At 38.8% G+C, this 22,721-nt stretch overlaps 1 protein-coding gene across 1 annotated transcript in view; it reads left to right on the forward strand.

Moving 5' to 3' along the window:
• Positions 1-22,721, forward strand: part of LOC121948759 (filamin-B) — an 82,205-nt gene that overhangs the window by 45,916 nt on the left and 13,568 nt on the right. Inside the window, 24 exon segments of the mRNA XM_042494212.1 lie at positions 595-738; positions 5,569-5,692; positions 7,004-7,017; positions 7,430-7,520; positions 7,939-8,093; positions 8,966-9,083; positions 9,666-9,745; positions 9,945-10,130; positions 10,585-10,899; positions 11,075-11,192; positions 11,966-12,166; positions 13,059-13,232; positions 14,067-14,229; positions 14,337-14,497; positions 15,435-15,726; positions 16,158-16,311; positions 16,406-16,595; positions 17,203-17,405; positions 17,408-17,452; positions 17,860-17,940; positions 18,548-18,653; positions 19,361-19,501; positions 20,211-20,339; positions 22,000-22,173. Of these exon segments, the coding sequence (XP_042350146.1) occupies positions 595-738; positions 5,569-5,692; positions 7,004-7,017; positions 7,430-7,520; positions 7,939-8,093; positions 8,966-9,083; positions 9,666-9,745; positions 9,945-10,130; positions 10,585-10,899; positions 11,075-11,192; positions 11,966-12,166; positions 13,059-13,232; positions 14,067-14,229; positions 14,337-14,497; positions 15,435-15,726; positions 16,158-16,311; positions 16,406-16,595; positions 17,203-17,405; positions 17,408-17,452; positions 17,860-17,940; positions 18,548-18,653; positions 19,361-19,501; positions 20,211-20,339; positions 22,000-22,173 (3,559 nt within the window).

Here is a 22,721-nt window from a genome sequence, read left to right on the forward strand (position 1 = left end):
ATCTTTGGACTTTTTTAAACATTTCATGCGTTTAGGCTTTGATCAGCCTGTAACATCGGCCAACGTAATAGCAGCCCACAAACGTAATAAACCAGAAACGTGGAGACAGAGAGAGAATGACAGAGAAAGTGCAAAAGACGTAGAAGGTGGACTTGTTCATTTAAAGCCGATGTTGTGCGCAGTGTCTCTGTTAGTTATCTATAACTTACTCAGAGTGCTGCTTTGACATGTTTTGACACGCTTTGTTCAAATCAGTGACATTTTCTAATGAACTGACTCGAGCCAGTTGGCAGGTGTATGAGTAAATAAACAACAATGAGCACAAACATCAGTTTTCATTTTCATATTACATTTGTCTGAAGTTATCACAATTTTGAAAGATTTTCACCCTCCCACAAACACAACAAATCCCTACAAATGTAACAGGAAATTACGTGTTACATTTGTAATAGGCAACTGCTGTTACGTTTGTGGAAAATGTGTCATGTTTGAGGGATTATTACATCAAAAGCTGCAGATTTGTAGTACATTTGTGGTTTATTATGTTGGAGGGTGTTATACAGCCGCCTAACGGTCTGTCTGTCTGTCTGTTAGGACGCAGAGGGACTTCCTGTGGAGGTGACGGCGAGGGCTAAGGGTGACGGCCTTTACTCCTGCTCCTACATGCCCAACTCCCCTCTCAAACACACCGTGTCCGTGTCCTGGGGAGGAGTCAGCATCCCCAACAGCCCCTTCAGGGTAAGCAGCCAATCACAGCACGGTGTTAAAACAGGAAGTGATGTCCTGCCCAAACCAGAGGACACGGTTAAGGCTTCCAAGGTTGTCCAATCAGAGGCTTTAGTTAAGGCAGATAGAGTCAAAGTCGTTCAATCAGAGCCGATTCTTCCAGAAAGTTTTAAGACGGCAGAGTCCAAGTATAAATGTGCAAGCAGTAAAACTAAAAAGCCGCTGATCATCATCACGACATACACTGAAGAGAGGTACAGCTTCTAGTTTAGCTGCACAGAAATAATTCAGACATAAACTGATATTTTTAGAAAAAGAATACATGGACTCAGAAATAAAAACAAATGGTATGCAAAATCTGTTCTGGTGAGAAAACTCCTTAAAATCATAATTGTCGTAAGACAAAAAAACTGTAACAAATACAGGAACAATTATATCAAGAATGTTGCGTAACGAAGATTTTAATGACTGATTTTGTTGCGTCCAGTATGACCGCTGCAGAGTGTGTCATGTGGCCATGAGTTTGACTGAACACAGGTCGGTTGCTCCAAATTGACTAACATCTTGTGTTTTTATGCAAAAGCTTTGCACTACAAATCTGACTTTCTTTAAAACCATTTTCTGATATGAAACTGACGCCAACACAACGTTAACACCATAAAAATGTTTAATGTCTTTAACAAACTCTGTTGTATTTTGATTACTTTTCACATTTTGTGTTTTATTCACCACACTGTAATCTCTGTCTCTGCACTGCAACAACCTTTGGTTTGTCTTTCACAATGTCACTTCGAACAACAACAAATCATAAAGTTTTTTATGTAAACTTTACTGAAGATGATTTAACCGGCGTATGCACTAACTAGTCTTTTCTGCACTGTAAACACTGTCCATGCACTGTAACTCACTTTGCTTTTTTGTGTGAGAAAAACACACATAAAAAGTGCTTTAGCTGTTGTTTTTTGGGGGTTTGAGCTGCAGTTGAACTTCACTTATCTGAACCTTTTTGAACCAAGATACAAACAAGTTAAAAGCTTATGTAATTTAAGATAATCGGCAACAGTGGGAACCATTATTAAAATTGGAGAAAGTAGTAGTAGTAGTAGTAGTTTTTTTAATGCTTTTTAATCCTCCAATTAAGAAAACACAAGCAGGTGAAGACAAACTCTGCATCCCTTTGACAACACACAAACGTTGCATTAAGAAAAAACTCCAGTGCAGATAAATATAAAATTTGTTTTCAAATCATTCATCAATTTGACAACAAGCATGACACAGAAATACAGAAAACGCAAGCAAATAGTGTCTTCTCTATTTGAGTACATTTTCTTGAGATCCAGTGTGTTAAACTCCAATATAGTGATTTATATTTTGCGTCAATTTTTGATAGATCGATCGATTATTTCAAGCATCTAAAACAAACAAAACAAAAACAGATAATTGCTGTTTTACTAAAAAACAGATTCAGTGTGATGTTAAAATTGAAATCAGAAGTCCTTGTTGCTGCTGCCACTCCCCGTGGTTGATCTGATATCATAAACCTGCCCTCCAGGTGAAGATTGTTGACAGGGTCTTGTGAAACACTAAGAGCGCAAACATGTATGTGCGGTAATTTATGTTTATGCAAGAGGTTCAGATGAGTGAAGCTCTGCTCTCGTCTTTAAAGCATGTCATTTATATTTTTTTTGAAGTAAAACTTGTTCCTGGTGAATGAAAACCTTTCACTTCACATGTGTAACAATCATCTATCGGAATGAAGTTTTATTGACCAATGAGACATGACATTAGCATACTCGCTGAGCTGACAGCTCAATGATGGAAAACAGAGTGAAAAGGTTTTCATTTTACACTTGAGGTATGCACTAACCTGTCTTTTTTGCACTGTAACCACCTCTTTCATTTTTCTAAATCACAGTTTGAGAGATTTGTTGGTCTTGTGGTTTTTTAGACTTTGTTTATCAGCTGTTTTCCCTTCTCCCTGTTCGAGGTTTTTATAGTTTCACCCACAGGGCAACTAAGTCTTATGGGAAACATCCAATGGGCCTTAGATATGTCTGGATATGTGTTTGTGTGCTGCTCAGGATTTTATGATGATGCCAACAGGCCTCAGGAGTTGGCAAATATGTTCCTTTTTTTGTTGAGACATCAAAAAGTACAAAGTCCAAAAGTTATACGATAGAAGAACTCTTCAGACAAGACAAGTCGATGCAGCTTTGAAGAGCCTTCAGAGAGTATGTGATTGTGCAATCGTCAGAAAATCAAAGATGAGTGTTTTTCTTAATAAAAAAGAACATCCTGCATGTTTTTTCTGGCGCTGATGGCAGTATTTGCACTGGTCCACAAATCATTTCAAATGGTCCAGAGAAGTTTGTACTCGTCTAAGAGGTATTATTCCACAGTTTAGAGCTGATGTCACTGTGATGAATCAGCAGGCTTGTTGTGAGCTGCAGCAGCCTGCGGGCACCGACGGCTCCTTTCTACAGCTTTACTGTTGATACAGTAGATGGATAAAGAGCAAACAGTCACACCCAGCTCTCAGCACTGCTGGGAACATGCAGCCATCACACCTTCTCATTAGAAGTGAGTAAAGAAGCCAGTGTGGAAAAAAAAGGGGTTCGTGTTGGAAACGTGATCCAACTTGACATGACCCTAACTGTTACTAATAATTACAGTTATAATGCAAAGTTTTGCATAACTGCAGCTTTTGTGTTGTTTAATTGTATTTAAAGTAGAATATTCGCCTTGAGGTTAATGAGGTTAAACAGAAAAAAAGTTGAAGTTAACTCCAACTTTTGGTTAGAAACAACTGAAATGAAAAAATCCTAAACATTATTGCTCCTTACACACAAACAAGCAGGTAAAGTGTCAGACCTAAATCAAGAAATTGCAGTGACACGAATGTGAAATAAATCGTCTGAGAGGTTTTGTATTGAGTTAAACTTTGGTCATATTAACACATGAAGTCTTGTTGTGAACGTGTGCTGCTTAAGTATGAAACTGCACCTAGAAAAGGCACAAATATGTCTCCACAACAAATTAATGTGATATAGTTTGGTCACTAACAGAACAATGGCTGATAATGACAGCTTGTTGGGCTATTGTAGCTTTCTAGTGCCAGCATGCTACTTGCCAATAACCCTGCAAGCAGTCATTTCACAAATCTACACCTTCAATAAGCATGTCCATTAATGTTTGAGTACTCTGTACCGTTGGCTTTGAGGTTTAAGTGATATTTGATTGAAGTAGTTTGACATATAAAACTTTGGGGGTCTCAGTCTTTGTTTTTTGACTTTCCAAACAAACCTGGAAGACGGCTGATAAACAAATTTAAATCGCTGCTAAGTTAGAGTTTCAGTTTTTTTATGTATTAGGTGATTGTTGACATTAAATCTGTTTAACATGTTAAATAATCGAATAAGATTTTAGAGGAAAAAAAATTTATTTCTAAATTTGATTTCAAAAGGGTTATTCAATCAATATAGTTTTGTGCATGCATTTATACAATACATGCAATTTTAATGATTTCATTTTTGACTAACAATATTGAATCTGTAACTAACATGTTAACTGACACTCTCCTTAATCATCAGCTGATTAAGGTCATTTCTATCCACTTAATGCACTCTTAGTGGACGTAGGTTGGTTTTAAAAATAAATTCTGACATTTCATCTAAATGTTTTACCGTGTTGTTTGTTTCATTTGCTTTAAATTGCTGACTTGCATGACCTCATTTTTATTTACATTTTATTATTATTTTTTTTTTTACATTTATTTGAAACGTTTTTCTGGTTGCAGCGTAATATTAGATTTTACTACACAGGACCAACCATGATTTCTTAGACATGTATAATCCTTAATATCTAATCAAGAAGTGGATAAACTAACTTTCTATGTATGGCGAATTAGTCTTATAGCTTTGTTTGACAGAAATATAAATGACTAAAAAAACTCATCAGGATCTCAAAAACAGAAAAAAAGGCAGTTGAATTTGACCAAACACACTTTATGGTTTATTTTGACTGATCACTTTTTAAAAACTTCTATTTTAAAGGCCAAACCTTAACACAGAATACATTGTAGATAGATCTGCCTCTACATAATCAAACACAGAATGCTTTTTACCTCTTAAAACCAAGTCTGAATATAATTTCTTTGTTGCAAACTTTGGATCAGCAGCTAGAAAGGTAACTAACATGCAGTTTCTGAGCATAATCTCTTCATTGTAGTAGAAACTAAAGAACAATTTAATATCTTCATTTGAAAACCATCATCAGTTTTGACCCAGAAGACAAGACCCTGAACCCTTTTTAAATACATTTCTAAAGTTCTGATCTGCAAATTATTTTTAAATTTAGAACCACAAGCCTGATGCCACTTTTAAGGCTCTGATGCATTATCACCATTTATAATTCTGTAAATTATGTTTTGTATAATTCATGTCACCTTTTAGGGCTCCAGTCCAAATATAGCCCCCCTGAAGTTTTAATTAAATTATAAAAAGGCAGTTGATATTAAGATTAGGGTGCAATGATTGTTCTGCTGTCAGTCAACAGCTTCACTGTTTCAGCTACCTCTTTCTTATAAAGTTTAGTGAGATTAAGCCATATTAGATACAAAGACACATTTCAAAATGTATTGAAATACGTAGTAAGTAATATATAAAGACAGAAAAGTAGAGGATCCGTGATAGAGCCCTGTGGCACTCCATATTTAGTTTAATCATTTTTATTACTAAAAAAAACAAATATATATTTACTGCTATTCTCTTTTAACATTGCATGATCTAATGTAAAAAAAACTAAAATAAAATAATGAAAATAAGTACTGTCCTTTTCTTGTAGGTGAACATTGGTAAAGGCAGCCACCCCAAGATGGTGAAGGTGTTTGGCCCTGGAGTGGAGAGAACGGGACTGAAGGCCAATGAGCCCACGCACTTCACTGTGGATTGTTCAGGAGCTGGAGATGGTGAGACACACACACACACACACACACACACACACACACGCACGCACACACACACACACACGCGCGCACACACACAGTGATAATGAAGACGGGAAACCCACAGACCGTTTTATTTGGTGTGACGACAGTTTCCACACTTAAACGTGCAGACAAACATTCACAATTATATTGTCTGAGTGATTCTCTCTCTCAGACACACACACACACACACACACACAGACACACACACACTTTGTTCCCCCTGGTATGTGCTGACTATGATCTCAAGGCAGAAACATCCTGACAGGAAATTCATCACACTGATGTTCCTGAGTAGAACTCACACACAAAAGGTCATGCTTTGTCATCTACCTGCACAAATCAAGTACAAAAATACATAAAATATTTACTTAACAAGCTCCAATTAGCTTTCAAACGCCTCCTTCACATTTTCTTAAAATGTATTGACACCCCGACACACTGCTGGAGCGTTTTGCGATCCTTGTTGGGCCTTTAATTAATTGATGTAGGTGAAATTTTTCCTGTGATCATTTCGAATTTTCTCCTCTTATATTTATCCTCCCAATTCACATTAAAATCAGCCATAAAAATTAATTCTTGGTTGGGATTGCACTCTTTCAAGACTTTAGCAAGCCCATCGTGGAAAGTGTTGTCTATACACACCTAATATGTTAAATAACATTTGTTCGGACAGGATTATTTTTATCCAACGTATTCTAACGTGTTACCTGCTTTGAAAACTACAAACTCCCGTTCCATCTGTTCCATCTCGTCTAAAACACTGATATCCAGGTACCAAAAATACACTTGCGGGAGTTGCCTGTTTCAACCACAAAATATATGATTGGTTTATGAAATATGATGCTTTGATGAAGAATAAACATCCAAATAGTATATAAACTTCATCCAGCTACAAAATAAAATCCTGTAATATGAGATCTCACTGACAAGTCATTCTGCTGCTTAATATGTACTTTTACTTTTGATACTTTAGGTTCACTTTGCTGCACATACTTCTGTGCTTTGAAAGCGGGACCTTTCTTGCAGTGGAGTCTCTTTTATCTGAAGCTACAGCTGATTCTACTTAAAAATAACCAAATATTCTTCGAGCACTGGCTGTTTTTCGGCGTCTGTGTGATGCTGTAAAGACGTTCCTCACTGTGTGTGTTGTACGGGCTTTTGCTGGCATGTGCACAACAGTTGACGTGTGTGATGATGGTGTAAAGCATCTGACCTGTTTCTGTTGTGTGACACAGTTCCAATCATACTTTGAATTCCTGTGCTGTGATTGACGGCTCTGTTCTGCTGCAGGAAGCTCTTTGATTGTGCTGCATGGTTTTTGTACATTGTTTACTTTAGAGAGCCAACGACAGCACGACATCTCGGGGGGCAAAATGTTTCTGACATGAGTTAATGAGACCAATGAACAGCAGTAAACAGCAGCACTCTAACACCACCTTGTGGCAGTCAGTGACAAAGCCTGAAAACATGAAACCAAATAGTAAAAAAAATTTTGAAAAAATGGTGTGTGTGTGTGTGTGTGTGTGTGTGTGTGTGTGTGTGTGTGTGTGTGTGTGTGTGTGTGTGTGTGTGTGGGGGACTCTCAGTGGGTGGGCTGTTCACTGTGAAGGTACACACACACACACACACACACACACAGACACACACACACACACACACACACACAGTCCCTGGACAGAACTATGCACATGTTGATGGTTTAATTTTTCCATACAGGAAGTTCCACAGAGCCCTTTTAGCGTCAAGGTTGATCCTTCCCACAATGCATCGAAGGTCAAAGCGGAGGGTCCTGGACTGGCTCGCACGGGTGAGACACACAGACACACACACAACACACATACTATTTGAAGTGTGTTAACCCCATAAAACCTTAAAAACCTTAACAATAAAAAATAAAAACAAAACATGGGAAAAAAGGCAATGACCAATGACCCAAAAATGACTTAGAAATGTCCCACAAAATTGCAAGAAAAATAGCATAATAAAATGTTAAAATGTGTTTTTAAAAGGGGGGAGAATTATTAGAAATGTATACAAAAAGGGATAATGTCTGAAAATATATATTTATAATGATTTTGCTTTTATATTTAAAAGTGTGCTACATGAAAAAAAATCTATGCTTATATATTTGTTAAATTTTCTTCATTTTCTTTTTGGTCATTTTCTCTTTCTCTCTGTCTCTCTCTCCTCCTCCTCCCTCCCTCCCTCCCTCCCCCCCTGTGCAGGTATAGAGAGCGGTAAACCGACTCACTTCACAGTGTTGACCAAAGGAGCCGGTAAAGCACCGCTGGACGTCACCTTCTCCTCCCCTGTCCAAGACTTTGACATCATCGACAACTATGACTACTCCCAGACTGTCAAATACACACCTATGCAACAGGTACGCCAAATAAATAGCAGCACATGAGGTTGTGTAAGAGTCTAACAGTACAACCTGTGCAACTGATTTTTCTGTGCTTTTATCAGCCCAACATAGTAATTGCTTTTTTTTTTTTTTTTTTTTTTTTTTATTATTAATGAGTGCTAAGTGCAGTACAAAAAAAACAAAACAAGTTAGTGACAGATAATGCATACATGGTGGTAGATGGAGATGGGAATATAGACAAAATAGGACAAAATGAAATAAACAAGCAAAAAAATGATCAGTTATAATGATATCCTCGTTGTTATAAATATGGAAACTGGTTTTCTTTACTGTACTATTGAGTGCATGCGTGTCTGTAACTGATAAAGAAGTGCTGAGCAAATAACACTGTAAAATACATGATTTAAACAACGATTAGAGTATTATTTAAGTCTACATATACACAATTATAAATAAAGCAACAATTAGGAGTCGACAGATTATCATGGCCAATTATTGGGGCCGATATTTGGCATTTTCCTGATTATCTCTATCGGCATTTTATTTTAATTATGGTCAATAAAATTAATTAATTAAAAAGCACAAATAAAGTGTCAGAATGGGAGTAACTTTTACTTTGTAAAACTTCAGGAAGCTATATTTATTTTTTAGATAAATTTTCACTTGTGTTGTTTAAAGTTTCAGTTTTGATTTAACATTTACTGAATACATTTAAACAAAGAGTTTGTTATATTCCAATTTCTAAATATTGACAAAGATTTTTTTTGTGTAAATGTATATGGGTTCCAAATATCAGTTACTGGTCTCATTAACTACTAATAATCTGTATCGGCCCTGAAAAACCAATATTAATCGATCCCTAGTAACAATGTTGCGTGTCTCTGCAGGGGGAGCAGACGATCACGGTGAAGTTTGGAGGAGATCCCATCGCAAAAAGCCCCTTCACGGTCGGCGTCGCTGCTCCGCTGGATCTGAGCAAAGTTGTCGTGGACGACCTGGAAGGAAGTAAGAAATCTCTGCTTACTGCCAGTTTTCTGTCATTATTTGCATACGGTTTATTAATTTGCATTTACTGTCTAATTTATATTTACTGTATTTTTATATTTATCCTATGCTTTTTTTATCCTTATTTTAACTTCAAGTATTTTATGTTTTATTTTGTATTATATGTCTCATTTAGTTTATATTTGTGTGATATACTTTTTTTAAATACATATTTAGCAAGTATTGTTGGAGGAAGTCTGCGTGTGCATATTACAAGGATCATAAACTTTAACTCTCTGCTATTTCACATTCAGTACATATTTTTGATGCAGAAAATAAAACTTTCCTTACAAAAAAAAACGACAGATGTAGCTGTAGTGTATATAAATATATATACCATATATATATTTTAATCTAGTTTCTGCATCATTTTCCTGCATATTGATTGAGTGGGGTCTCTAACCTGCAAGTTGCCATTTTAAGAGACTTGTTGGCAAACATGAAAAGGTTAAAGTTTCTCTCTGTGAATTAGTTTTCAGAGTTGATCTACCAGAGAAAACGAAATTCTTTTGGTCATTTACAAAATCGATTAATGTCTTTCAGGAGCGGAGGTCAATCAGGAGCAGCAGTTCATGGTGAACACGAAGGGTGCAGGAGGTCAAGGTCGCCTGGAGGTGGCAGTGGTGAGTGTTGAGATGTCATAAACTGACAACAGCTTTTGGTGGAATCAGTTGCTGGTTTTGGTCTTTTTGCAGGATTACATTAAAAAAACAGCCCAAAATAATAGAAAATCGCCACATTTTTCTTTAAAAGACACTTTGATGTTAGCTGAATCATTGTGTTCTTGTGTGTGTGTGTGTGTGTGTGTGTGTTTGTTATTAGCTGAGTCCCAGCCAGAAGGCAGTGAAGTGTAAATTGGAGCCTCAGCCCGGTAAAGCAGACGTCAGTATGGTCCGTTACACCCCCACAGAGGAGGGCGTCCACGCCGTCAACGTGTCCTATGATGGACACCCTGTCCCCGGGAGTCCCTTCCCTGTGGATGCCCAGCTGCCTCCAGACCCCAGCAAGGTAACATCTGCAGCCATGTTTCCATTCCTCCTTAAGGACCACCTTAAAAATCTGATGTTTGATATATTTATATAAATATATTTCTTTTTCTCAAAGTTCTTACTCTTTGGGGCTTTCTTTTTTAAAAATCTTTTTGAGTGACAATATGTAGCATTAGAAAAGCAAACAGGAATATTTTCTTTTCTCATTTATTTTTATGCATAGACATTTACATAATTAAAATCTTGTTCTCTTTGATTTTATGTTAATTATTTCTGAAGAAAAGCATGAAAAAAGACCCCCAAAATTAATGAATGTATAACATTTAAGTAAATAATCAAGTTAAATTAATTTTAAAGAAAAATTACAATAATTTTCTAATTAAAAGTGCCAAAAAAAAGTAAAATAGAAATTTTAACTTTTTTTTTAATTAGAAATAAAAGCGTCTTCATGGCACCGTGCTCTTTCTCTCCAGGTGAAGGCGTTCGGTCCTGGTCTGAAAGGAGGTCTAGTTGGAAACCCGGCAGAGTTCACCATCGACACAAAGGGTGCCGGCACCGGAGGTCTCGGGCTGACGGTGGAGGGGCCGACCGAGGCCAAGATCGAGTGTTCGGACAACGGCGACGGGACCTGCTCCGTGTCCTACCTGCCCACCGAGCCCGGAGACTACCTGGTCAACATCCTGTTCGAGGAGGTCCACATTCCGGGCTCGCCGTTCAAAGCCGACATCCAGCACCCCTTTGACCCCTCTAAGGTGGTGGCATCTGGGTCGGGCCTGAAGAGAGCCAAGGTGAAAGATTACGCTTTTAAAAAGCAAGATAAAACATTCAGCAGTTTAAATCTGTTTTGGATACATTCAACGTTTTTTTTCCCACTGCAACAACAAAACTTCTGAGTCTGCTGCAGCTCTGATTTGATCCTCTGACTCTCAGCTTAAAGTCTGATCCAGATCGTTGTGTCTGCAGGTCGGAGAGACCAGCGTGGTAAATGTGGACTGTTCCAAGGCCGGACCAGGACTACTCAGCCTGGAGGACGCCCTCGAATCCCCCGCGACCAGTCCCTCTGGCACCGCCCCTCGCTCTGGTAACACCAGCGCTGTTTTGATTCAGCAGTAACCAGTTTACGCACAGTAGCTGTGAACGAGCACGATGGTGGCGGTATATGATTTTTATCCGAACGTTAGTGTTCAACGCTTTCAAGTCGTCCAAATGTAGTTTTTAAATATATTTACTTCAGACACTTAAACTTTAAACTTGCTGCTGATAGATAATCCACCAGCATGAACCATTTAACTGTTTGATGGAAAAATGCACCAAATTCTACAATTTTTTTTTTTTTTGGTAATTATTAGTGTTAGTTTATTAATAGAGGCTCAGTTTACATTTCCAATACAATATCTGGATGTATAAAAAATCCATTTGTGCTGTAAATATAGAGGAAAATTTTAAACATAATATTGAAACATCACATACAATACATACATATTAAAGTAAAGAAGTGATAATTGCACATAACATTACAAATAAAAATCTTATATTACCTTTTGTAAAACAAATTTAAAAAGAAAATACAAATACATAAAAAAATATACATATAGACATGTATACAAAAGAAGAATTACATGAAATTAAAATTAAATGATAATTAAACAAAAATAGAAACCCATAAACTCAAGGATTATACACGTGTCAAGAAATATATGTTTGTTGTGAATATAATGTCTATTTTTGGATTTAAATTGTTCTGCTTTGTCTGAGTGCCTTCTGTTTAAAACATAAAGAACTGCTCATATTTTGGATATTCAGACCGTCTCCAGTTCTGTGATGAAAATATAAAAACTGTCCGTGTTGTTCTAGGTGTTAAAGCTAAGACGGAGATCGTGGACAACAAAGACGGGACTTACACGGTGACCTACGTCCCGCTGACCTCAGGCATGTACACTCTGCTGCTGAAGTACGGAGGCAAAGCCGTCCCCGGTTTCCCCGCCAAGGTCACGGTTGATCCTGCCGTCGATACTTCCAAGGTCAAAGTGTTTGGACCCGGAGTGGAAGGAAAAGGTGCAGTATGGTTTATCTGTTTGTGGCTCATGTCGTGCTGTGAAATGAGCAAAATAACAGTAAAACGACACTTCACCCCAAATCAAAAGAACATAATTTCCTCTTATCTGTAGAACTATTTATCAGTCTAGAGGGTTTTGTTGTGAGTTAGATATCAGCTGTAGAGACGTCTGCCTTCTCTCCAGTATAATGGACCGAAATGGCACTCAGCTCGTGGTGCTCAAAGAAATCATGACACGGTCATTAAAAATAATCCTCACACTTCGTTGTGGCTGTTTCATGTAGGAACTGTTTTCATTCTACCAAATTACACCAGCCAATCGTATCACTGCGCAGAAGCAAGCGTGCATCTACCGCTAGCTCACAGCAGCACTGAGCTAATGTTCCAGCTCAGCCGAGGAGGACGCCATTAATGTTTACATCTCGTGCTGTCACGAGGATGAGCCTCCCATCCACGAGTAGACGCTCACTTCCTGCATTCGCTGCAGCAATACGTCTAAAGTGTGAGTCTCTGATTCGAGCCTCCCTGGCCGCTGTACGCCCACGTCTTTCAAACTTATCGTCCCCAGTTTGCAGCGTTTCTGTTATAAATATATTTTCACGGGCTGAACAGGACCAGTCATCACTGGAAACTACAAACTCTTTTTTTAAATGTATTTATTTGATTCCATTTAGTTGAGTTTATTTGCACACAATTTTAAAAAATGCATAAAATCTAATTAAATAAAAGAACAAAATATGTGCTAGGAGAGGTCAAGACTCCAGAGGTTTATACAAATGAAAATCAATTAAGACGCTGTTAAAAAAAAAAACAAAAAAAAAACACAACAATTTGAACTTTATGAAGTGGAGCGTCCCTTTAAAAATGCGTTCTCCCTCCTCTCTCCTCCAGCTGTTTTTAGAGAAGCCACCACGTCGTTCACGGTGGACGCCCGTCCTCTGACCAAGCGAGGAGGAGATCACATAAAGGCGGAGGTCAGGAACCCGTCTGGAGCGCTGACGGACTGCGAGATCACCGACACGGGCGACGGGACCTACAATGTCGAGTACACTCCTTTTGAGAACGGTAACCAGGATCCCCGCGTTTCCTTAACGTTTTAAAAGCCAAAAAATTCATTAATCTAAAAATAAAGTCTTAATTAGTATTAAAATGTCTTAAATCAATCTTTTAAATGTCATAAAAATGTTTGGGACACAGAAAGTGGAATTCTATTAATCTTTTTTTATGATATTGCATTTTAAAATCTCAAAATAACTGATAACATATATATTTATATGTCTCTGATTTATATATTTTTTAAAATAATTTAAGTTATCTCTCACATTAATATCAGGCAGATCAGGGTAGCTAAAGAGACAAAATCAGATTTTATTTTACAATAACAAAACACACCATTTTATTGTTTGTTTTTTTGCTTTGTTTTGTTTCTTGATTATAAATATGGTCTTGAATTTAATTTCGAGTGGCATCAGAAAGTCTTAAAAAGTCTCGCCTTTAATGTGATCTGTAGGAACCCTGACGGTAGTAACTGCTGCTCCTGTGTGTCCAGAACTGAAAAAACAAATCTTTTTTTAATGTTTATTTAAAAGGGACACAGAATATTAATGAACAGCGACATTTTATACTGGAGTGAGCAGGACTGCTAATTTACCTCCATGGTCCCTCGGCAGGTGACAGACAATAGAAATATCAAGAAAGAAATAAAAAGGAAAAAATAGATAAATCATACAGAGGACAAAAGCGCAGTAACCGTGGCGATGTAAACAGCGTGGCATAAAGTGCATTGTGCAAAGTGCCTTATCTATGTGCAAGCTGCAGAATGAACTGTTTGACTGTAATCTACAACAAACACACGGTGCTGTGATCATCAGCTGCTGTCCGCCTCTGTGTTTGTTTCAGGCGCCCACAACGTCCACGTTCTGTATGACGACACACCGGTTCCTAAGAGCCCGTTCAAGGTGTCTGTGTCGGAGGGATGCGACCCCAGCAGGGTGGTGGCGACCGGCCCCGGGCTCCAACAAGCTCTGACGGACAAACCCAACAACTTCAACATCATCACCAGGTGCTGACAGAGGCAGAGAGCAGTTTTGTAGCATTTTGTTGTAACAACAATGTCCCGGACTTCATGTCAAACTATTGCTGATTTTGGGCGTATTGGTCCTTTGCCAGGGGGGCAGGTATCGGCGGTCTCGGCATCACTGTGGAGGGTCCATCAGAGTCCAAGATGTCTTGCAAAGACAACAAAGACGGCAGCTGCAGCGTGGAGTACGTGCCCTTAACCCCCGGCCTCTACGACGTCAACATCACCTACGGAGGAGAGCACATCCCCGGTGAGACCAGATTATTAAAACGGTGTCGCTCTATCGTGGATTTATGATGACAGGAGTGTCTTTGTCAGTTAGTTCATGTGGGGGTCAAAATAAACTGCAGTGTGTGTGTCTGTGGTAATGAGGGATCGTGTGATGTTTTTTAAAGACTAAGAAGCTCTGTGGCACAGATGATTGAGCAACTGATGTTCAAAGATGAGCTCAGTGTTTTTTGGTTAATATAAAAAAGATGCCGCTGATGTTATTGGCTGATAAAAAACATGCTGAGTGTTTCAGTCTAATGTTTTAAAGATGTGGTTGAAGTTAAAAAAAGCTGCAGCTCAGTTTAACAGAGTTTGTTCAGGAAGAGCTCAGCGTGTTTCTCCGCTCGACATCTTTCGTAGACAGCTGTTGGTTCGTGGTTCAAGCGTGTGTGAAGCAGCTGCAGCTACACAAAGATTCAGGATGCAGAAACCAGCAGGCAGTGAGGCTGCACCACACAATTCTTTTTCATTATGAATTAAACAGTCAGTTATTTTTATCAGTTATTTGGTTAATTTATCAGCCAATTTCAGGGGGGAAAAAAAGCGCCACCAGCTTTCAAAAGCCTAAAATAGTGTCTTTTTATAGTTTTTTTTCTCGCTCCAAAACTCCAAAATCTAAAGATGAGTGAAAAAAAGACAAAATTTCATGATAAAATGAGAAAAAGGACGAGGAAATGTTTGACATTTTTGCTTGAAAAATGTATTATCAAAATTGTTCTAATTATTTTTTGAGCTTTATGTGATAGTTAAACTGGGTCAGGAAGAGCCTTCAGAATCTAGAGTCATTTTTGGTTTCTTATGGGAACAATATGATACATTGTTCCCTTAAAATAATCTTTTTTGCCTCTTTAACAATAAAAAAAACGTTCTTTGTTTTTGTGACTCAAACCAACATTTCCTCTTCCTGTTCTCTCCAGGAAGTCCATTCAAGGTCCCGGTGAAGGACGTGGTGGACTCCAGTAAGGTCAAGGTGTCTGGTCCCGGTGTGGGCTCAGGAGTCAGAGCCAATGTCCCACAATCCTTCACTGTGGACTGCAGGAAAGCCGGCGTGGCGCCGCTGGCTGTGGCCGTCACAGCTCCTAAAGGCATCACTGTGCCTGTGGAGGTGAAGGACAATGGGGACGGGACTCACCTGGTGTCCTACACTCCGTCTTTGGAGGGACCGCACTCTGTGGCTGTCAAGTACGCAGATGAGGACGTCCCCCGCAGGTACTGAGCAGCACTGCAGTGCTTACGGTCAGGAGTCCGATGATAAATAAAAAAGACAAAATTATCTGCAGAATCTTTGGAAACTTAGAAGAAAATGGAGGGTGTGATAATGATTTACTAAACTACGATATAAAAGGTTTCCACACATTTTCATGGGCAAAATCTCACAACTTTTCCATGACTTTTCTAGGACCCATAAAAAAATGAATAAAATATATAAAAAAATATATAAAAACACATAGACTACCTATTAGAGCTACGTTAAGTCAGCAGCTTCAGAAAATAATTTAAAGATAACATTAATGATATTAAAATATGCAAAATTTAAGACATCTAGTCTCATGTCACGATATCAATATATCAGGAGCTCGCCAGCATCTTACTGTCGCCCATGACAATCAGTATCTGAACTGTGTCTGTCGTCTCTTCAGCCCCTTCAAGTTTCGGGTTCTGCCAACTCACGATGCCAGTAAAGTGCGAGCCAGCGGCCCCGGGTTGACCAATGGCGTCCCCGCCAGCTTCCCTGTAGAGTTCAACATCGACGCCAAGGACGCCGGCCAGGGCCAACTGAGCGTGCTCATCACGGTCAGAAACACACACACACACACACACATAATTACACACGCATATGAAAAGAGAAGACATCACACGTAAATTAAATGTCCTCATTCGTCCTCAGGACCAGGACGGTAAACCGAAGCAGCCCAATATCCATGACAACGGTGACGGTACATACCGGGTGTCTTATATTCCTGACCGTACAGGCCGGTACACCATCGTCATAAAGTATGGCGGTGACGACATCCCCGCCTCACCTTATAAGGTCCGCGCCACGGCAACCGGAGACGCCAGCAAGTGCACCGTCACCGGTACGTTACAACCGATGATGATGTCATACAGACAACAAAAGAAAGAAGAGAATAAATAAGTTTAACTCAAAGAAGATAATTACTAATAATAGTTAATAAGATTTACTCAATAAATAAAGAGATGAAATAATTAATTTATTTATTGACTGTTAACTATATAAATAAAAAAAAATAAATTATTAACTGAATAAATAAATAATTTAAAAAAATAAATTATTAACTGAATAAATAAATAATTAAAAAATAATTATTAACTGAATAAATTAATAATAAATCAATCAATAAATAAGGGCTCCTAGTAGTTCGCCTGGTAGAGCAGGGGCCCATGTACAAAGCCTTTGTTCTTGTCACAGCAGCTGCGGGTTTGATTCCAGCCTCTGCCCTTCATGCTAAGACTGTTATGTCAAAATAAAGGATAAAAAAAACCCAATATAATCTTTTAAAAAGTAAATCAATCAATGAAATAAAATAAAATGTAATAAAATATAATAATATATAATAAATATAATGAAATGTTAAAAAATAAAATAAAATAGAATAAAAGAATAGAAAAGCATTTATTTTGGGAAGAGAATCTGATAAAATGTCCTGCCCCGCCTCCTCACAGGTCCAGGCGTGGGTCCCACGGTGGCCATCGGCGAGGAGCTCGGCCTGGTGGTGAACGCTAAGGGTGCTGGGAAGGGGAAGGTGAGCTGTGTGGTGGTTCAGCCCGACGGCAGCGAGGTGGAGGCTGAGGTGCTGGAGAACGAGGACGGCACCTTTGACATCTTCTACACCGCGCCAGCTCCCGGAAACTACGTCATCTACGTCCGCGCTTCGGAGGGGAAAACATCCCCCGCAGCCCCTTCAAAGTCATGGTAAGAGACGGATGTGTTGTTTTTTTTGGGGGGTTTAACACTCAAATGGGTTCACGTGAGTTGAGATTATCATCTGTTGCAGCTTCGAACAGAAGACATGGAGACGGACGGCGATCTCACTGTATTTGACTTTATTACAGTTCGGATGGAGAAAACGTAGCATCATATAAATGAGAGAATGACTTACTGTTAATTTACACCCCCTTCTGCCCACATTAACTGTCCTGGGCTGGTCCCTAAAACAGAGAAGCCTGAACAAACAGAGGGAGTGGAACGTGTGTGTGTGTGTGTGAGTGTGTGTGTGTGTGTGTGTGTGTGTGTGTGTGTGTGTGTGTGTGTGTGTGTGTGTGTGTGTGTGAGTGTGAGAGAGAGAGGTCAGATGTTAACCCTTACTGTCGTATCTTTAGGCTACTGATGAGATACCCATGATGCAACAGATGACGTCTCAACAGCAACAGGCCGCCCCCGGAGCTGGCTTTCAGCCCTGGGTACCCCAACACACACACACACACACACACACACACACACACACACACACACTGCTCCTCTCCTGCAGGTGGCTGCTGGTTTAGGCTTAACCTCTCGCTCTCACTCTCAGTCCTGCTTTACCTCCTCCATGTCATCACGTCCCCTTTTGTCTCAGCCAATGGGATCGCAGCAAACATCTAACAACATAACAAGACCAATAAAAATGCGTGTTGCAGAAGATGTGTTGCAGAGGGCATTGCTATGGTTACGGGTGTTTGTTGTGGTGGTTGCTCTCTAGCTCCTCTTCCTCAGTGCACTCTTCATCGCTGTGGCTGCATCACAGAGTCACATCATCATCATCATCATCATCATCATCATCATCATCATCATCATAATCATCACTTTCTTCCCTCTTTGTCCCGCTCCATTGCACTACACTTCCCAGGATGCCCCTGTGTGGGCGGGGCTTGGATGCAGCAGCATGTTTCTAATGCACTGGAAATAGACAGGAGGTTGTTTTCAGTGCTGAATCAACGTCTGTGTGTGTGTGTGTGTGTGTGTGTGTGTGTGTGTGTGTGTGTGTGTGTGTGTGTGTGTGTGTGTGTGTGTGTGTGTGTGTGTCTTCAGGTGACATCAGAAAACTACGAGCCAATCAGCAGCAGCGTTAATGGAAGCGGCTTCAGACCGTTCGACATGGTGATACCTTTCTCCTTCAGGAAGGGAGAAATCACAGGTGAGACTGATGTCAAGCAGGTGTCATTTTCTTCACCTACCAGCTTAGCATGTTAGCTTTTGATAATAAGCACTTGAAAAAAAGTCAAATTTCAAAAATTTTGCATCAACTAGGGAAAAAATTACGTAACCAAATGAATAAACAATAACATTTAATGAACATCTAATAAAACCTAAGCAAATTGACTTTATTTTATCCAAAAACATGTAAAGAAGGCAAAGAGCAAATTAAGAAATGGCCCCAAAAATTGCCTGAAAATAAGAAAAAAAAGTGAAAAAAAGCAAACTTTTTTTCTCTGCAACATAATTTTGAATTAGAAAATACATATGTGATTATGGTTTTTTCGACACTTTACCCTTAAAAGCAAAATTTTTGTGATTTCTTGCCATGTTCCTTAATGCCTTTTTCTCCATGTTTTTGAGAGAAATCAAATAGATTTGTTCAGGTTTCAAAGATTTAAAAGCCTGTGAAAGGCATCAGAATGCAGCACAGTGATGCTGATTCAGGGTTCAAAGGGCTTATTGAATAATAATAAAATTTTATTTACATTTTACGCAGCACCCCAACTTTGTGAAAGCGGGGTGATGATACGAGCATGACACTAAATATTTGTTTTAATTAATAAGAAGTATCAGAGTAATAACAGAGAAGTCAACTGGAATTATCCAACTAATATTTCCGAACATCTCTGCCTGTCTCTCTCTCAGGTGAGGTGCACATGCCTTCAGGTAAAACAGCTCAGCCGCTGATCACAGACAACCTGGATGGGACGGTCACGGTGCAGTACTCGCCCACGGAGGCCGGCCTGCACGAGATGCACATCAAATACAACGGCTCACACATTCCAGGTCAGCACACACACACACACACACACACACACACACCTCATGACTAGGGTAAGTTAGAAAAGTGAGACATCTGGAGCCAGATGCACAAACTCTGAATTCACGACTAAAAATGTATTTATGCTCAAAAGCAGTAATATGCATACACAGTCTTTCTGTCAGATTTATAAAGATGCACTTGATTCTGATTCTGTTTTTTAAATCTTAATCATTGTAGAGCTTGGCATGTGCACAACCCTAATTTCCACCCCCACTGTTTACCATAAACGGATATAGAAACGCCCTTAAACATGCATTTGCATATCAATACTGTGCCCACTCCACCTCTCATCAGACATTAACACACTTGAATCTTTCTGTTCTGTATAAAAATGCAAAGGCGGCATCATCAACGGTTTTCTTTGTGGCTTTATTGTGGAAATTCTGGGCTAACGAGAAGGGAACGTTCTCGTCAACATTTTTTTAATGACATCAATGCAGAGATGATGAGTGCGTGCAGGATTTAACTTTTTCCTGCACCACAAAGAAAGCACAGACAGTGGCATGCATTGTTCCTACAATCACAAATTATCACTGTTTGCATTAACGTTTCCCTTCATTGTAATTGTAGAGCCCAAACTATAAAAGAAAAGACCCAGACCAAAAGTACACTGAAATATACGGACAAAGGAACTACTTTTAGTTGTACTGATGATGACTGTTTGTGCTGCAGAGTCTCCCCTTCAGTTCTATGTGAACCACGCCAGTAGTCCCAGCGTCACAGCCTACGGTCCCGGTCTGATCTACGGCGTCGCCAACAAGACGGCCACGTTCACCGTCCTCACAGAGGACGCCTCTGAAGGTACGTTAGCTGCAGGAGGAGCTGGTGATTACTCTGTTCAAAACATCATCTGACAAGAGCCATGATGACTCTGACATATGCAGTTCAGCTTTATTTGTAAAGAACATTTCATACAACGGAGCAATTCAGAGAGCTTTACAGAGCGATACGATACACAACACAGTACAGGATACAGATTTACAGCAGAAGACTGTACAATTCCTCCACTGTACCTTTTGTACATACATTTTGTGTTCTTTATATTCTATTTTTCACTTTTCACTTTCATATTTTTGTATTGCTTCTATATTTTTTACCTTATGTTGTATTCTAGTTAAATTTACTATTTTTATTCCTCCTTTATGTTAATTGTTTTGCACCGAAACACAAAGTCAAATAAAAATGCGATTCTGATTCTGAGAAGAGTTGAGAGATAAGTTATAAAAGGTAAGATTAAACACTAAATGATTAAAAACAAATTAAGATAAAATTGTCATTATAAAAGCAAAAGTTCAGACAAGAGTTGCAAATGAAAAAATGATTTAAAATCAAGTTTAAAATAAGTTTGTCATCATTAGTGGGTGGAGTAGGCTGCGTAAAACAGGAATGTTTTTAGCTCTGTCTGGTTTTCTTTCACTGATGGTGATTTTATTTATTCAGTCTGGTTTTAAAAAAAGAGTATTGTGAAAAGTGCTTTATAAATAAAATGTATTATTATTATTATTTATTGGACTTAAAAGTGGTCAGAGTCAGAGCTAACATCATCTGGGAGGTTATTCCAGGTTTGTGCTGCCTGAAAACAAAACGCTGCTTCACCATGTTTAGTTCTGACTCTTTGGACGCTCGGTAGGCCGGCCCCTGATGTCCTGAGGGTCCTTGACGGTTCATATGTTACAAGCATGAGATTTATTTGGGTGCTGAGCTACAGTGATTAAAGACTGCTGCTGCGATAAATACAACTGCTGACACTACCAAATACTATCATTTAAAGCCATATATATAAATATCCTACACATACTGGCTTTAATATTATTGATGCTGTTTCTGTTGCAAAATGTGCAACTTTTAAAGCTAATTTCATGGTCACTAAAACAAGCAGGAAACCTCGAGGTGATCCTGGACTCCACAGACATTTTAACATACCATATATTCTGCATACGACTAGTACACAATAACAGAGTGAGTTTTCCCTCCAAAGCTACATCTTTAAATCAAACATAATTTTTTTCCCAATTTTTTTACCTTGCATCAAAACACAAGAATAACCTTACTTAATTATATCCACAAATAAAATTCTGCCCAACATAAAGGTCATTTACTGTCTCCCGTACTTTATGGTCTGTTAAACTAATATAATTTTACCATGTTCCAGTGTAGCAGAAATAGGAAAATACAATGTACATATATATATAAAAAAAAAGACAGAAACCAAACATTACAATGTGTGTAGCTATGAATTGGGGTTCTTTTTCTTCTAATGATGGACAACTCAAATAAAATCTGACCTACTTGGTTTTATGAACTCTGTCCAATTTTACCAAATTCTTTTAAATCTGTCCGCCTCCAGTCTCATGGAGAAAGTTAACTTTTCCATCACATTAAAACCAGGATTTTGTTTTTAGTGAATTACATCCTGTTTCAAATATAAGGAGTCCGTGTGTCTGTCTGTTTGTCCGTCCAGGTGGTTTGGACTTGGCCATCGAGGGTCCGTCCAAAGCAGAGATCAGCTGTGTGGACAACAAGGACGGCACGTGCAGCGTCAGCTACCTGCCCACTCTGCCCGGAGACTACAACATCCTGGTCAAATACAACGGCAAGCACATCGCCGGCAGCCCGTTCACCGCCAGGATCACTGGTCAGACTTCACACCAACACACACACACACACACACACACACACACACACAGATAGATGAACAGGCAGATTATTATTGATCAACAATCCAAAACATTTACAGGTTCACTGAAAAACAAATCTGTATTAGATTTCTCTTATTTTCATCTCTTCCCTTTAACCTTGAAAAGTGCCATGTGTTAGATTTAGGGAGATTTCGTGGCTTTTCGCAGTGAGGATTGCAGATTATCACCAGCTGAAATTTGAAACTTGTTTGTCATTCAAGTTTTTACCTTGAGCCTAATTATCCACAGAGGTCACTTCCTTTCCAAAACGGACCGGGTAATTTAAACCAGTAAAAACACAGAATAAAGTGGTTTCATGTTCAACCCTTAACACCTGAATCAGTATCAGTTTTTTGTGATGCATTCAGATGCCTTTGAAAAGCATTTAAACCTCTGAGACCTGAGATTATTGGTTTGATTTCTTTTAAAAAAAACACACACAAAAAAAACAGTAAAACATCATGACTAACTTGACAAGAAATGACTAAAAAGTGACAAGGAAATG

The sequence above is a fragment of the Plectropomus leopardus genome, chromosome 2 (assembly GCF_008729295.1).
Source record: "Plectropomus leopardus isolate mb chromosome 2, YSFRI_Pleo_2.0, whole genome shotgun sequence".
Lineage (NCBI taxonomy): Eukaryota > Metazoa > Chordata > Actinopteri > Perciformes > Serranidae > Plectropomus > Plectropomus leopardus.